The sequence below is a fragment of the Stegostoma tigrinum genome, chromosome 31 (genome assembly GCF_030684315.1).
Source record: "Stegostoma tigrinum isolate sSteTig4 chromosome 31, sSteTig4.hap1, whole genome shotgun sequence".
NCBI lineage: Eukaryota > Metazoa > Chordata > Chondrichthyes > Orectolobiformes > Stegostomatidae > Stegostoma > Stegostoma tigrinum.
In genome coordinates this window covers 21,187,070-21,204,712 of record NC_081384.1, presented here as the reverse complement: position 1 = coordinate 21,204,712, position 17,643 = coordinate 21,187,070, and the positions used below count along the sequence as shown (strand labels likewise).

The window sequence follows — 17,643 nt, the reverse complement described above, 5'->3', positions numbered from 1 at the left end:
CCAGCAGTGCAACTCCCCCACACCTTTTGTTTCCCTTCTTGTCCCTCCTCAAACAGCGATATCTAGGAATGTTGAGCTGCCAGCCCTGTCCCTCCTTTAACCACGTCTCTGAAACAGCAATAACATCATAATTCCATGCAGTAACCCATGCTCTTAGTTCATCTGACTTACCTGCTGCACTTCTTGCATTCGAGTAAAATGTGTTACTCTGTGCTATGCATATCTCTGTCACACTTTTGTTCCCAGTCCTTGTAATTACTGGCCTAGTATTCCAGTTCCCACCCCGACCCCTGCCAAACTAGTTTAAATCCTCCTGAAGAGATCTAGCGAACCTCCCACCCAGGATATTGATGCCCCTCCATTTGAGGTGTCCTTCATATACAGGTCCCACGTTCCCCAGAAGACATCTCAATGATCCATATACCTGAAGACCTCCCTCCTACACTAGCTCTGTGAACAAGACTCTGGGATGGTGTGTTCACAGCCACACAAATGCCTATCCGTGCCCCTGACTATCGAGTCACCTACTGCTATCGCTCACCTAGAATTTGCTGCAATCTGCTGTACAGGAGAACCAGAGACAATGGGAACTGCAGATGCTGGAGAATCCAAGATAATAAAGTGTGAAGCTGGATGAACACAGCAGGCCAAGCAGCATCTCAGGAGCACAAAAGCTGACGTTTCGGGCCTAGACCCTTCATCAGAGAGGTTCTCTGATGAAGGGTCTGGGCCCAAAACGTCAGCTTTTGTGCTCCTGAGATGCTGCTTGGCCTGCTGTGTTCATCCAGTTTCACACTTTATTGTACAGGAGAACCAGTTGAGTTGCCACAGGTCTGGCTACTGCCAGTACTATCTCCTGAGAGACTATTCTCCACCCTCAACTGTATCCAAAATGGTACACCTGTTTGAAAGGGGAATAGCCACATGAGGCTCCTGCATTACCTGGTGGTCACCCACCTTTCTGCCTAGACCTGTGATGTGACCACCTCCCTAAAGCTAGTGTCAATCACTCTCCCGCCTCCTGTATGCACCACAGTGTGTCCAGCTGCTACTTCAGCCAAACAACAGTCTGTGAGGAGCTGCACCTGGCAGGGACATCAGACTGCACCCTGACAGGAAGAGCATACTACTGTCCTAACTGACATTTCCACACTTTTACATGTAAAAAAATTCTTACCTGTCTCAACACGATGCAGTTTCTTTCTGGTTAGGGGGTGGAGGGAACACTGATATGGTGTTTCAGGTTTAACCACTCCTTGACACCAGTTCCTCTGAGATAGTCAGCCTGGTCACAGTGATTGTAGTGCCAGCTCCCAGAATTCCTCTGTGACATCTCTGCCATCTTCTGATTGGATGCTCTTCTTCACTTTGTTCAGTGATGGTGTCCTTTCACAATCTTCTCTCCAATTGTGATGACTGCTGGGCCATCTCCCATAATTCCTCTCAGTGACATCTCTACTGCCTTCTGTTGGAATACTTCCTATACTCAATGCGCTGACTAATAAAGAAAAGCGTACCAAATGCCTTCTTCACTCTCCTATCTACCTGTGACTCCACTTTCAAGGAACTATGAACCTGCATTCCAAGGTCTCTTTGTTCAGCCACACTCCCCAGGACCTTACCATTGAGTGTAGAAGTCCTGCACTGATTTGCCTTTCCAAGATGCAGCAGCTCACATTTACCTCAATTAAACTGCATCTGCCACTCCTCAGCCCATGGGCCCATCTGATCAAGATCCCTTTGTGCTCCGAGATAACCTTCTTTGCCATCCAGACATCATTTAAGAATCTTCTGTTCATACACACAAAAGGATTTAAAAAGCTTGCAAATGATACATCATGGTCTATCCTGTTTTGTTCAACTCAAAAATGGCACATCAATACAGCCAGTACATTCACTTCCACTTTTTACAGGCTTCTTTTTTTTTAACCTTGGTCATACTAAAAAAGAGTAGCCAAATCTGACGTAAAACTGGTTCCACGTGATGACCTTGTAAATAGTTCTGGCAAACATGCTAGCCTTGCATATGAAAACTAAATTTGAAAATCTCAAGATACTTCAGAAGTGAGTTTTTACAAATGCAGATGACCAAGGTGTGGATGAAGAGATAAGTGCCAACAGAGAAAGCTTTGGACTTGGTGTGGTTTATGAGTTGTTAGTAGAAGAATTCCTAAGTGCATGAACAGAATAGGTATAGCTTCTGTCATCAAAAGTCAACACAGGAAAATGTAAACTTAGAATAAAGGGAATTAACCATGAAACTATTATCGATTGCCGGAAAATCCTATCTCGTTCATTAATGTCTTTTAGGGAAGAAACCTGCCATCCTTACCTGGTTTGGATTACATGTAGCACCAGGCCCACAGAAATAGAGTTGGCTCTTAACTGTTTCTGACATGGGCAATAAATACTGGATTAGCCACCAAAACCCTCAGCCTGTGAATGAATAAAAGAAGAAAACCTGGAAAAATGAAAGCGTTGAGATGGATTGGACGATTTAAGGATTCTACTGAAATAGGTTGAAGTGGAGGGTTTTGTTTTAAATCTAGGGAAAATATTCTGAAATCCTCCTTCTGAAGAATGGAAACCCTTGGAGATTGGAAAGAATACTTATAATTGGTGATGGTATCTTACTATGCCATAGGGAGCAAATGATGCAGATTTGGATGAAAGGGATATTTCGTTATGTGATCTCATGGATCTGGCAAGGAAAGCATTGGAGAAATATGGCCATGACAAAAATAGGGATGAGAGTTATAGCAGTAACTGGGATGGAGTTTGCTGGAGGCAGAAAGGAAAGAAGATGGAAAACAGAAAGTGTTCAAAATATGCAGCTTTGTCAGCACCGCTGGAAAGCGAAACAGTTAACATTGAGTGTTCACCATATCTTTGTTTTATCCATTTCTTCATTCTGCCTCAACAATGTGAGGCATAGATTATACATTTTCTACACATGCCAGTGGCAGGCAACTATTTTGTCTAGGAATCCTGAATGGGCACACAAAAATAGAATGTAAAATTGCCCAGTGGCTGTTGCCCCAGTGATTCCTACAATATTTAACCAACTATTTAAATATTTTAAACAGTTGGTGTCAACACTCTCTCCCACTGTAACTATTTTGAGACCCAGACCTAAGTGGGAATGTGTATACAAAATTCACAAACACACCTCCACCGTTAGCTTCAAAACCAGACCAAGGCAGATTTGGAATACAAATTACAATCTCTGTTTTGAATAAGCTACAGGAGCAAGATACATGTTTTTTTACAAGAGTTTGGCCTATGACATACTTGGCAGAATGACAAAGACTAAAGAGGCATATCTTAAATAGTAGCAAAAGAAAAGTGAACCAATTGTTCAAAATGGCACAACAGTAAGCCGTTATCCTCTTTCTCCTTGAGTATATATATATTATTTCTGGTACTGCTGAATTGGATGCTTTGCTACGGATGGATACCCAAAGGAGCCTGGAACATTTTTGGGACTGAGGCCAGGAATAACGCAGATGCCAGCTGCATGGACAGAGGCTACAGAGCCAATTCCTTATACAGTAGCTGGCATTTGTTGAGTAAATTTTTTGGTGATGGACAGGAATGTGAAAGGAGCTGTACGACTCAACACGCTGATTTCTTATTGCTGGAGGTTCCATTTGAGTTTGAAACACCTTTCTTCTCTGGGAGGAATCCTTTCAAGCTTTCTACATAACTAAAACTCTTCTTCACACACTGAGCTGACATTTGTGTGGCTTAGGGGGACAGTTTGGAAGGTGTGGGGGCTGGTGAGGTTTGTTGATGGAATGAGCTCACTAGAAAACTGGTAGCTGGGATGTTGGTTCTGGATTTTGTCAGCAGCAGGAGGGCTCTAAATAACTATGCTGCACTGCAAGCGCAAGGGACTATAAGTTGAATTTTTGAGCAGGCATTTGCAAAGAAGTTACTTGAATTTTACGATTTACTTAAGATTCAATCTGTGGTGCATTGAGATCATGCAATAACTGAACATTACCTTATCAAAGGTGCTGGCACCAAAGTTATGGCTTTCTATATTACTGAGGATGCGGCCATGATGAGCATAGGAGGAGTTCAAGAAGAAGGACAGGGCTATCCTGCTGTCATTGGTCAACTCACAGGAACAGAGCGGAAAGGAACAGGAGTACACTATATGGCCCTTAAAGCCTGATTCATTGTTTTTTTATATGACATGGCTGATCTTTTACATCAGTACCTCTTTCTCACAATATTCCTGTGAGTGTCTTCAATGGTTGGTGCAGAGGAGGTGCTGCATTCATGACAAAAGGGGGTATTAGCACATTGAGAAGAGAGTGGCAAAGGAACAGTCACAAAAGGAGGGCCCTTAATCAAAGTTCGAAGCACGGGAGGAGGCAGCACCAATGGGCATGGATCACACACAGGCAGACTTTGCTGCACAGCGACACTCAGAACATCAGGGTCCAGTGCCATCTGGGCTGGGGAGTGATGCTGAGTAGGATCTATCCATTGCTGAGAGTGTACCTGACACAACAACTTGTCAAGTTCAGAACACCACAGTCAACAATGTCTCTGGAGGTGTTGTCATTGAATTATAAGCCATGCTGCTGGGTGAGCTAAGATCCAGGGGCTTCACTGGACGTCCAATGGCCCTGCAATCACTATGACACTCTGCTTTTATGCATTTGGATCTTTCCCAGGATATCTTGGGACATTGGCAATGTCTTCCTGTCTGGGAGTCAGTTCTTTACTGCATCAAAAAGGTATCCATTGGCTTGTTAATAAAACTCTAGAATATGTGCACCAACAAATTGACTCTGACAGTCAGGCAGAGAGAACTATTTGCTTCAGCACTAATTCTGGATTTTACCAGAAGAGGTGTCATCAATCGCAAACTTGTCAAGGCTACCAAAGATCACAGTGGTCTTCATCAACAGGACTGTGATAATCAAAAACTCTTCTAGGTGCTGCATGCTCTGTTCCCAGGAAGCTCTTCCTAGTGTCACAGCTTTTCCAGTCCTTGCTGGTCTTCACTGATTGATGTTCAGGGTCAAAGACAAGGCAACTCATTCCTGTGAAGAACCAACAGAGGTCCAATTCCTGCTTTGGGGCTAATGAAGATGAGCTGGCACTGCCTCAATCAGTTTACTAGAGCTTTGCACTGAGCCCCAACAGGCTTGATTATTGTGAGAGTCTGCTGTGCGCCCCACAATCAACACTGTGGGGATTGGCAAGGGCTTTGCATCAGGACAACATGACAAATTGTTAGTCGTCATTCAACAAGGGAATATGGGAGAGAATGCTGAACAGGCAGTGCAGGGTGAGAAAGCCTTTGAATTGTGGGAAATGGGCACTGACTGACTCCCAGGGGAAGCTCAGAACAATCTGATGCATACCTGTTTACTGCCATCATAATCCACTTCCTAGTGAATTAAGACTAACCTCAATAACTATCACCTGCATCATGTCTAGTGTTCCATTTTGCCTCAAACACTTGCAGAGGCGAGATGGTGAACAAATGTGGCATGCCTCTATGCTGACAACCCTTTGAGGAACCTGAATGAAGTTAGTGTCTAATAAGAAATGGAAGAAAGCATAAGAAGTTTGCTACAATGAAATAGATCTCCCATTGTTTAATGTCTTGGAACAACCAATAGCAAGACATAGTCATCAACACATGTGAGACCTCAAGTGTATCTAGGTATCTTTCACATTCTTCGGCTTCTCCGAGGAGATGCTGCTGTACACCCACAGATGCTGCTGAATGTGATACAGTGTAGTTTGGAATGAGTTTGGTGGATCTCCTCTGACTGCCTGAGATATGTGTGCCGCAGTGGCTTTGGGAAGCAGAAACCGATGCATTGTCAAGCCAATGGACATGCACTAAACCTATCAGTGGCTACACAGCCAAGAAGCTTACAGGATGTGTGAGTGATAATGGGAAGTGTTGGTCATCAGCTGTCTGGAGGCTCTGCACTAGAAAGGGATCTTCCTAAAGTTATCTCAAGTGTGAGGTCTGGCGTCTCAGTAGTGCTGAGGGTTTGTTGCCCAGAATTAGAGGTCCCTGACAGGAAGTCCCAATGTGCTGGACAGCTACTTCTCAGCCCTTTCACTGCTAACCTGAGAAGCATGAGAACCCCATAGAGCCTTGCTGCTGTTGTGCTGAACTCATAAATAAGAAGACGGTGTTCAGGTCTTTATGTGTTTATTGCAAACCTCTTGGTTAAGGAAGCTATTTGCTCATCTCCTGGAGCCTTTAGGCACCACTCAAAGCCTGGATGGACTTCCCCATTGTATGCTCATGGTTGTACATAGACCATGGACAACATGCCATACATTCCCTTACATTTCACTGAAACTCTAACATTTTGATAGGCCCCAACACACTACATGAATTTTGCAGTACAGGGAACTTGCACTTTGGTGGGTTGGTGGGGGTTTGGGGTGGAGAAGGGGGGTGGGGCAGGCTGCACCCAAACCTAGTAACTTCTCTGATGCGAAAAATGAATAATAATTTGAATGAAAAAATGTGGTTCTGGATTGCCCGCTATAAAATCTGAAACCCTTCAATTCAGATACACATTCAGTTGCAATCTTACTTTGCTGCTGTTGCACTCTTGTAACAGGTCTTTGTAAATTAATGCCATTGCTGTGTCTCAAGAAGCCAGTGCTGATGAATAGACCAGTCTTTATACGCCACAGGAATCAGAGGCCAACTATTGTTATACAAGAATTTATCATATATGGCTGGCTTGTGGCTAAGCAGAGAGCACTTTTGAAGGTGATCTGTTTTCCTAAATCCAAAAATATAGACCAGCCTCCCTCCTTCCACCCTAATGGGGTCTTATAATGTTATAATTTATATCATAAAAGCATTACAACTGTAAACAAAAATCCAAAACCAAGCCACAGGTTTGGCAATGACAACAAATAAATCAGCTTCTGTTGAAAGAGAAGATAGTACAACATTGGTGGCTATATTGCTTTAAGAGTGATATCCCTTTAAGATGCTCAACATGCAGATGAGCCAAGTCCCAGGATATCACCAATTGACCAAAGGACAGTGCCATGCTATATTGTAACAATCCAGGCAAAGGATTTGTCTGGAGGTTACGCTGCACTGTCTGTACTAAATTAGGTGTACATGAACTCATCAGAAATTGTGACATAAAGGGAATCTCGCTTACTTCATTCGCGCTACAACTTGAACAGGACACACTTTAATACTTAGATAGTAGGAACTGTCGATGCTGAAGAATCTGAGATAGCAAGGTGTAGAGCTGGATGAACACAGCAGGCTAAGCAGCATCAGAGGAGCAGGAAAGCTGACGTTTCGGGTCTGGACCCTTCTTCAGAAATGGGGGAGAGGAAAGGGATTCTGAAATAAATAGAGAGAGAGGGGTACGTGGATGGAAGATGGGTAAAGGAGCAGACAGATGGAGAGGAGGCAGACAAGCCAAAGAGGTGGGGGTGGAGCCAGTAAAGGTGAGTGTAGTTGAAGAGTTAGGGTGGGGGTGTTGGTCAGTCCAAGGAAGATGAACAGGTCAAGGGGGCGGAGAAGAGGCTGGTATGTAGGAGGTGGGGGGTGGGGCTTGAGGTGGGAGGACTGGATAGGTGGGAGGAAGGATGGACAGGTTAGGGGATGAACTGGGCTGGTTATGGGATGCGGGCGGGGGAAGGGAGCTTCAAAATCTCCCCTCCTTTAATCTGCTCTTTTAATCCATATTTCAACCACCTCCCCCTCTCTCTCTCTTTATTTCAGGATCCCTTTCCCCTCCTCCATTTCAGAAGAAGGGTCCAGACACGAAACATCAGCTTTTCTTCACCCAGAGAGTTGTGAGCGCACGGAATACTTTGCCAGTGGAAGTCGTGGAAGCAGAGTCATCAGTGACATTTAAGCGCCTGCTGGACATGCGCATGGACAGCAGTGAATTGAGGGAAATGTAGGTTAGGTTATTTTATTTTTGGATTAGGATTATTCCACGGCACAACATGGTGGGCCGAAGGGCCTGAACTGTGCTGTACTTTCCTATGTTCTTTGTTCTATGTTTTCTGCTCCTCTGATGCTGCTTGGCCTGCTGTGTTCATCCAGCTCTACACCTTGTTATCTCACATTTTAATACTGGCTGGTTTGAAGTCCGCTTAAAGCCTATTCACATTGCACTCAATGACATCAAGCATTTAAAAATATCAACCACCATAGCAAATTGATCACTTTTTCCCTTTAGGTTTACAAGTTGCTGCAATTCTCGGGGCATGGCATGTATTTTCTAATGACAATAATATTTATTGTTGATCGGCAATTCTTCCTGAATTTGGATCTTCATTTATCTGCAAAGTTTTAATTGTTGGAAAACCTTCAACATACAGGGATATTCGTGGTGATCTAATTTATGCAGTAGTTTGATTTTTAAAAATACAATATGACAAACACATTTTTGAAGAGAACACCATTTTTGTTTTCAAAATAAGAAATGTGATATGTGGAGTTTAATTTCTGACAGGTTTAGAAGTTCAGAAGTTCAGACATACTCTTTTAGTGAGTATACAAAGAGAGTGGCTAAAAAAAAATTCCCAAAATAGTACCACCATCTGCAGTTAATTATTCCGAGTTTGGAATGCTCCAGCGGCTTCCTTATGTTGCTGTCAGTCAAAATCAAAGCACTTTTTCTTTACCTTTCAGAGGAAGATGGCGATACAGAGAGTTTGGATTTATGTTTCTGCAGGCAAGTTTTCAGTGTTTTTACAAAATTTTCCATTACTTTAATTAATGAAACATTCTAGCTTTACATTAGAAAATACAGATCAAAATGAGTTTGTTTTATCTGGCAACTTAACATTTCTGTTTTTATGAACCACTGCTTCAGTTTCTGAACAGAGTATATAAATCAATACTGTCCTTGAAATAACATTTGAATTCAATCCAAAATTATAAGTCTCTTGATAAAGCATTTTCCTGTATTTAACATTATTAAGGTTTATTTTAACCAGTCAGACTTTGAGTAGATAAGCAGGATGTGTTTTACAAAAAATTATATCAGGAGAGTTTTTTTCTTTTAAAAATTAAATTGCCATGGTTGCATTATGTTCAATGTATTTATAGTGAAATTTGACAAGGAAACTACTTGGGGAAAAAAATAGTGCTTGTTCCATGATAAAGTTTTAAACTACAGTATTAATCAAAGTCCTGATCAAGATGTACCAACAGAAGAGAACACATCATAATTTGCAAATGAAATGGTTTAGTTTCGATGGTCTAATCCAAGTGATACATATATTTTGAAAAATATTTTTTGCTGTGTCGTGGCAATTTTAATATCTGTATAGTTAATCTTTCGATTGTTGTACCACCTGAGATAGATTATCTTTTTAATAAACAAAAATAATTAGCGGGTGTTTTAAGCCCTGAATAGTGAGCGGTGAAGGCAGATGTGTGAGAAAATTCATAGCACCAGCCCAGTGTCAGTTTGGTGATTACTCCCACCCCTGGGCAATTTGCCTCTAGGCTGGATCGATGTTGGCTGGGCTACCTATCAATAACAGATGAGTACTCAATTAACTATAATTAAAGTAATCTTAAGATCCATTCTTGGAGGCTTACTGGAAGATTCTAGTGACCCCCAGGGGCATTGAGAACCAGGCTCCCTGTCAAGAGGCAGTTTCTGGCAGTTTACAGGGTAATCAGCAGTTCAAACAGATTCTGAGTCCTTCACAATCTGTCATGGTCCATTGTGGTCTCAAGTGGCCTAGTGAAAAGGCTCTCTCTCCACAATGGTAAACTACCATTGATCGTGAAGACATTTTTAAGATCTTTAAATGTTAATAAGATTGAGAGAAAGTGCTTTCAAAGTGAAGCCTCCTGTATATTCCTTAACTGAAATGTCAGGCTTCATCTGTTCCAATGTTGGAGGGCTTCAAGAGTTCACTGATAGTCACTAACTGAACAGCAGGCCTGCTCTTTGGTCCCTAATTGACATATCAGGGAGTATCACTGCTGAATGCCTTGTTACCCACACAATGCAGGATTCAGGCCACCATATGACCCCCACATCGTGGTCCTGGCCCACTGGGGATAGAAAACCAAGGAAATAGTTTTAAGTTTGTACTTGACACAGCCCAGGCCAGTTGGAGAATTGTCAGCAGTTCTTAGAGCTCTGCTTAAAGAATAAGTGTTAGGACTTATTAGGACTTAAGGGGTAGGCCATTTAGAACAGAGTTGAGGAAAAACTTCTTCACCCAGAGAGTGGTGGATATATGGAATGCTCTGCCCCAGAAGGCAGTGGAGGCCAAATCGCTGGATACTTTCAAGAAAGAGATGGATAGAGCTCTTAAAGAGTGGAATCAAGGGTTATAGGGATAAGGCAGCAACAGGATACCGATTGTGGATGATCAGCCATGATCATAGTGAATGGTGGTGCTGGCTCAAAGGGCCGAATGGCCTACTCCTGCACCTACTATCCATGGTCTATCTATTGTCTATTGACTCTGACTGCTATTGTTAACAGAGTGTTTACATGACTGCTCCTGAGCCATAGAGCCATATAGTTGTACAGCATGGAAAGCAGACCCTTTGATCCAACCTGTCCATGTCGAATATAATCCAAAACTGTTCAGTTTCTAGTCACTGGTACTCCCTAAGGCATGCTAGTGGAGAATTCAGTGATTGTGATACCATTTAATGTTAACCAGAGATAGTTTAGTTCTCTCTCCCTGAAGATGGCCATTCATTGGCACTTGTATGGTTCAAATGTTACTTGCTACTTAGTAGTTCCAGTTTGGATGTCCAGGATTTGCTGCATATGGACATGGACCACTTCGGGTGTGAGGAGCTGCAAATGTTGCTGAATACTGTGCAATCGCCAGTAAATATTCCCACTTCTGACCTTATCATGGAAGGATAGTCATTGATGAAACAGCTGAAGAAGGCTGGACCTAGGATGCTACTTGAGGAACTCATGCATTGATGTCTCTGAATTGAGAGGTCTGACCTTAAATAAGGTTAAATAAGGTTAATGATAGAGAATAAAATGATAAATCAGGAGCCAAGCAAGTTGAATTTGTCTTATTACTTATAGGCAGTAAATGCATGGGCAATTTTCCCTACTGCTGGGTGGATGCCAGTGTTGTATCTATATTGAAACAGCCTGCAAGGGGAAAAGCAAATTTTGGAGTGCAAATCTTCAGTACTTTTGTCAGGGCCTATAAATGTTCCTTTGTAGATTCTATGCATCATCCTCACAACTTGTTGTCTTTCCAACTGAAATACTGTTAATGAATCTGATACAATACGTCGATCCCTTAATCGGAGCCATTAATATAGCAGACTGTAAATAATCGAGGCCCTAGCACTGACATCATTCCTCATTATTTGAAAAGTAGAAAGCCATATCTAAATAAATTTACTGTAAATTCTGTGACTTTTTGACCTACTTATTCCTTAGCTTTTAAACTTCTCGGCTTTCCTATTTCTGGCTTTCAGAGCTTAGCTTTTCACTGTCATGAGTTCTGCCTCTGTTGTGTTGAGTGTTTTTTTTGGGATGTTTTCTGATGATGGTTCCTTCTTTGTTGTGTGTCTTTACTTTCTTCTGTTATTTGTTGCTGGTTTTTTTCACAATATAAAACTTTTGCAGAGTGTTTATCCAAAGAGAACAAGTAGGAGGGAAAATTTATTTTATTGAGCTGACGTTAGATTGTATTGATTGTAATGAGGTCAGCCAGGCAGACGTCATAGAATGCGGGTTCCCTGATTGTGCTGTTAAATTGGTCCAATCAGGGAGGCCTGGCTGACAATCATAAACAGAAGTGTTCAGAGCTTATGTTCATTCTGAGATCTGACTTTGAGGAAGTTGGATACACTGCTTCCCATATAAATAAAGAGTGACTTGGTGAAAGGATACCAGCCTCTGTGGAGTTATTTCAGTGGCAATGAGAGAAAAAAAAAGCATGCTCCTGGAGAAATTCACTTGCAACAGTTATCTTTGAGTTGGGGTAAGCATTTCTGACATCGTGCCTTTATTTGGGAAGCTTCACTTGATTGATCCTGCTGTTGAGGACTTGGCCCAGTACGTGGAAGGCATTTGTTTTTCTTTGGGCAAATGACATTGGGGCAAAAAGAAAAGCAACAAGTAATTCTCCTGTAGGGTTGTGGACCCATGCCTTTCCTCAGGTACTAGGAACTTTTTCTGAGGCACTGGATACTAAAGCCCTTACAAGAGTTGATGAATTTAGTTGAGGAATATTATGACCCTGTCTTCTCTAATTTTGAGATACTATTAGTTTTACTTGGCAATTCAAGAACCAAGGGAATCTATATTGGGGTTTTTGATGAGGTTAACATAACGGGGGGGCATGTAACTTTGGTCTAACCCTTTTAATGAGATGCTGAAAGACTTTTTGGTATGTGGCATTAATGATGTGACCATACAAAAGCACCTACCAGCTGGACTTGAAAGAGGCAAATGACTTTGTCATTAGAAAATGTAGCAAGTGAAGCATTTGAGTTGCAGGGTATTCTGATGGAAGCAGACATCCTGGCAAGTCCAACAGAGCTGGGGGAAACCACCACTTGAGTGAAGGCAATTGCACAGCCTCACTTAAGACATAACCTGAACAGAAGGACACTGGGTCAGCCCACAGCAAAATCTCAAAACAGAGCCATGTCTTGGCCAAATGTTAAAATTTTCTTCAGATTCCAGGCTGGCAAGTCATTGTGGTTGCTGCTGGTATGCAGACTCGAGACAGCACAAGAGTCCCACTATACTGAGATTGGGTAAGATAAGTCACAGGCCAATATCCAGGAGAAAGCCCACCTGCATGTGGTTTGGAACAGTTTAATAATTTGGCAACATCCAGATTGGAACCAATCAAAATAAACATCCAATTAAATGGTCACCTGCTTTTCATTGAGGTTGATATTGGCACAGCCATTTCAGTGATCACAGAGGCAAAATTTGCTCTGGACTTGAACCCTTAAGTTTATGTAAGACCTTGGCAGACTGAGAACTGGAGAAATTTTACAAATGAAGGGTACGACTTCAGTTCTGATCTCTTATGAGAAGTGGCTGCTTCAGTTATGACTGATTGTAATAAAAGGCTTGGGCCCAAGCTTGATAGGGTGAAATTGTTTGGGAAAGATTCACCCAGATTGGCTCAACATTTTTCACTTAGAAAGTGGCTGCCTCGGTGTAGTATTAATTAAATACCTAGAAGATTTTTAGGGAGGTCCAGGGACTATCAAAGGAGCCAAGTCCACCTTGCATGTTGGCCAAGAAGCAATTCCATGAGTCTGAAAGACCGACCCAGTACTATTTATCTTATGGGCAGAAATCAGGAGGCTGGAAATAGAAGAAATCTTCAAACCAGTCCAGTTTGAAGTTTGGGTAGCACTTGTCATACCGATTGTGAAGCCTGAAGGCTCAGTTTGCCTTTGTGGGAAGTTTAAACAAACAGTAAACCAGTTTTTTTTTCTTTTGCATATCTATCCAGCTGCAATGTTTCAATTGCAGTTAGATGGGGATTCCAAGAAATATACTATAATTAATACCCATCAGGGTTTGTACCAACATACGAGTCTTCCTTTGTGGTATCGTCAGCCTGAGCAATTTTTCAGTGGATGATGGAGAACATTTTAAAAGGTCTACCCCAGGTCACCATTTATCTAGATGATGTGCCAATAACCAGGAAAACCAATAAGGAGCACTTACAGAATCTGGAAATAGTCCTTTTAGACATTTATCCCAGATGGGTGTAAACCTTAGAAGGAAAAAAACATGTGTTCCGGGCACCCCAAGTGACTGTGTGCTACAGCATTGACAAGACTGTGTTACACCCATAGGAAGATAAAGTGAGGGTAATCAAAGGTGCGTGGGCTCTCACGTCTGTACCGGAGCTTAGGTTTTTCCTTGGGCTGGTGCATTATTACAGAAAATTCATACATAACCTGTCCTCCATCCTAGCACCTTTGAATCAACTCTTAAAGGGTCAGCCTTGGAAATGGTCATGTAGCCAAGCCATGGGAAGTGAAGAAACCGCTACCATCCTCTAAGGTGTTGGCACACTATGATCCCAAGCGAGATCTGGTGTTTTTGACATGTGATGCCTCCCAGTGTGGCATTGGGGTAGTATTAGCTCATGGGTAGCCCAATTGAGAGGAATGTTCTCTCGTGTATGCATCCAGGACTTTAGCTAATGAAGAGCGTAAATATGTCCAGATAAAGAACAAATGTTTGGTGGTCATATTTGGAATCAGGAAGTTCCACCAATGCCTTTTATGGATTTAAATTTGTAATAATAATAGTAGACCACAAACTCTTGCTGGGTTGAATTCCCTGATATGCTTTAATACCGAGTGTGCTTAATTATAAGTTGGAACAGCACAGAGGAGGCCAGTTAGCAAACACGAATACACTGAGTTGCCTCCCACTGGCAGATACCCCACTGGAGATACTGCCACTGGTAGAGTCCATAATGGTTTTAAATTTTCTGGACACATTTCCAGTCACAACTGACTTTGGGCACAGAAAGATCCGATCCTGGCAAAACTGAAATAGCTAGTGGTGATGGGGAAAACCAAAAGGCCATCACAACCAGAGCTGAAACCTTTTTGGATCCAGAGAGACCAGATCACAGTAGAGAATGGCATAGTATTATGGGGAGCAAGAATGACTAGCCTTGAGCAAAGGCCATTGCTGAACTCCATCAGAGTCATCCAGAAGTTTCCAAGATTAAGATATTGGTGAAACGTTATGTCTGGTGGTTAGGATTGGATGCAGAAACTGGATGCTGCTGGGGCAGTGGCCAGAGTGCCAACATGGACAAAAATTACCTCCAGCAGCTCCCCAAATCTGTTAAGATGGCTGGGTAAATCCTGGACTTGGTCACACGTCGACTATGCAAGTCCTTCCATCGGCTCAGTGTTCTTGCTCATTGTGGATGCCCACTCAAAGTGGCTGGACATGCATAAAGTTCATTCATCGAACACAGGGATGGTGATAGAAAAACTGGGTGCATCTCTTGCAATACACAAACTCCTGGAAATATTGGTCACAGGCCCGCCATTTACCAGCAGGGAATTTGAGTATTTCCTAAATTCGAATGGCATTTGTCATATAAACACAGCTCTATACCATCCAGCATCCAATGGTCTGGCAGAAAGGGCAGTTCAAATTTTGAAGGCAGGATTAATGAAATACCCTACAGGACAGTGTCACCAGATACCAAACTGTTCCGGTTCCTATTTGATTATAGGACCACCCCTTGTGCAATTACAGGTGCAGCTCCAGCAGAGTTGCTAATAGGGGGAAGACTCCGCGCCAGGTTAAATCTGATCTTCCCAAACACAGGGCAAGGGTGAAACAGCAGCAAGGACGTCAATACTGGACATGAAACTGCACTAAGGCAGAAAGACAGGGGATGAAATTTGATGAAGGAATTGGGGGAATGGCCCTGCATGAGTAAGAGGTGTGATCGACGCGAAGTCAGCTCCAGTAATGCATAAAGTTCAGAAAGGTTTGATGACCCTGAACAACGATGTGGGCCATATGAAAGCTGCAAACTCACAAACGGTGCAGGAACAAAATGTACCCAGCTCCTCCACTGCCTTTCTGTCAGGGAGTTGTCCTTCTCCGTCAATTGTTGAAGATATCTCAAAATCTGAAATGGACTTAGTGGATGTTGCCGCCTTGATGCCTTTACTGCCTGAAGAAGAGAATGAATTTCTTCTGAGGCGCAAGAGGTGAGCTATTGAGCTTTACATGCTGCCCAAATGAGAGGGAGAGTTGGAGGAACCTGACCCAATGCTAAAACTCCCCAGCAGGAGCTACAAAAAAGGGAACTGGCCTATGAAATTTAAAATGACACTAGAAGATCACAACAGTATATGAACTGAGCAGAGATTTAGCAGGAGATTGTAAGAACTACTGATGCTGGAGTCAGAGACTTTTCCTGCTGTCTCTGGGAAGATAGCTTTGATATTGCAGCCACACAGGGATTCATAGAGGAACACAGCAGGCCAGGCAGCATCAGAGGAGCAGGGAAGTTGACTTTTCAGGTCGGGACCCTTCTTCAGAAATGGGGTCATTAACTGGTGGTGTAGTGGTTAGATTCGGTACTTTCACTGCCACGGCCTGGGTTCAATTCTCGGTCAGGGGGTAGAAGCTCTATTGTACAGATTTAGCAGGATGTGTTTTTGCCCAGTTTCCTGCCGTCTACAAGTATGAGTGAATTACCAGAACTGGAGATGAAAATCATCCTTACATATTATAATTTCCAAACTCTAACATTACACATCGTACTTCATTTATGGCACTTTTTTCTTTGCACAATTAGAGGCTGATGGTGGGGTAGAGGCTATGTCACTGAAATAACAATCCTGTAGTCTACATTAATGCCCTAGGTTAATGGTCAGTGATATCCATCACTGCAATTGGTGGAATTTAAATGCAAATTATAGATCTTTTAAAAAGCTTGATTTGGAAACTAGTTTCAGTAATGGTAACCATGAATGGTAGCATTCACTATCAAAACAAAACCTACCCAGTCCACTAATAAAGTCTGCCATCCTGACTTGATCTGGCAGATACGTGACTCCAAATCTACAGTAATGGTGCTGACTCTTAATTGTCATCAGAAATGGACTCAACAAAGTCATTCAATTCAAGGACAAGTGGGAAAAGGCAGTAAATGCTGACCTTGTCAGGGATAGCAATATCCTGCCAGAGAAATGTCTTTACAGTACACTCCAAATTAAAACAAAAGTGTCACTCCAAATGCGTTTCAGAAAATTATTTGAATTACATTTGTTTGATTGATCTGTGTTTTACTTTACAGCACTCCTCACTACAATATGTTCCATATTTGCTGATCAGACAGTGAAACCTATTGTTGGGGTTTTGTTCCTCCATGTGTTGGAGAGGGATCACTATCAAGTAAGATTTCAATCCTTCCAGGAAGCTAAGGGTAAGCAAAGCAGTTCTACTTATTGTTTCTTTGATGTCATATTTTTGCTCCAAGTTTACCATTGTTGTAGAAATTTCAGCTGTGCATAGATGATGAACTGGCAGTATATATATATTGAGAGATGGAGTTAAACAGGACTCTCTAAAAGTGGTGGTGCAATATTTTGAGTTTATATTCAATGTGGTATTAAAATTGGCTTGCAAAAACCTCCGAGGCTTGTTACATATTTTATAAACTGACCTGACCACAGTATGAATATTGGACTTTTCCTGCTGTCTCTGGGAAGATAGCTTTGATATTGCAGCCGCACAGGGATTCATAGAGCTATCTCCTAAATAGGAAAGCTACATTTGAAGCCGGATAGATATCAAGCAAAGTTCTATCTGCTTGGAAATGGCAGGCTGAAATTGGAAGCTCCAGTGTAAATGTATCCTTTATGTGTGTAACTTAAATACACTACACAAGATACAGCACTTATGATAAGATTAGGTATAAACAATTGGAGCACAACATTGAGTGAATTTCTGGTTGCATTTGCAAAAATATTTTCAAAGATTCAACGCTCAAATTTTAAGAAACAACTTTTCCAAAGACTCTGTTCTGAGGTAAAAGGACTAATATTGTCTTCAATCTGACTCAATTCTAAGTGGTTAAGCACTGATGCAAATTGTATCTGACAGTTCAAGTGTAAAGAACATT

The 17,643-nt window shown here is 42.1% G+C and overlaps 1 protein-coding gene across 1 annotated transcript in view; it reads left to right on the top strand.

Moving 5' to 3' along the window:
- The first annotated feature begins 8,633 nt into the window (after positions 1 to 8,633).
- Positions 8,634 to 17,643, top strand: part of LOC125466330 (epsilon-sarcoglycan-like) — a 51,467-nt gene continuing 42,457 nt past the window's right edge. The window contains exons 1-2 of the mRNA XM_048560691.1: positions 8,634 to 8,714; positions 16,816 to 16,944. Coding sequence (XP_048416648.1) covers positions 8,678 to 8,714; positions 16,816 to 16,944 — 166 coding nt within the window. The 5' untranslated portion in view covers positions 8,634 to 8,677. The remainder of the gene's footprint in view (positions 8,715 to 16,815; positions 16,945 to 17,643) is intronic.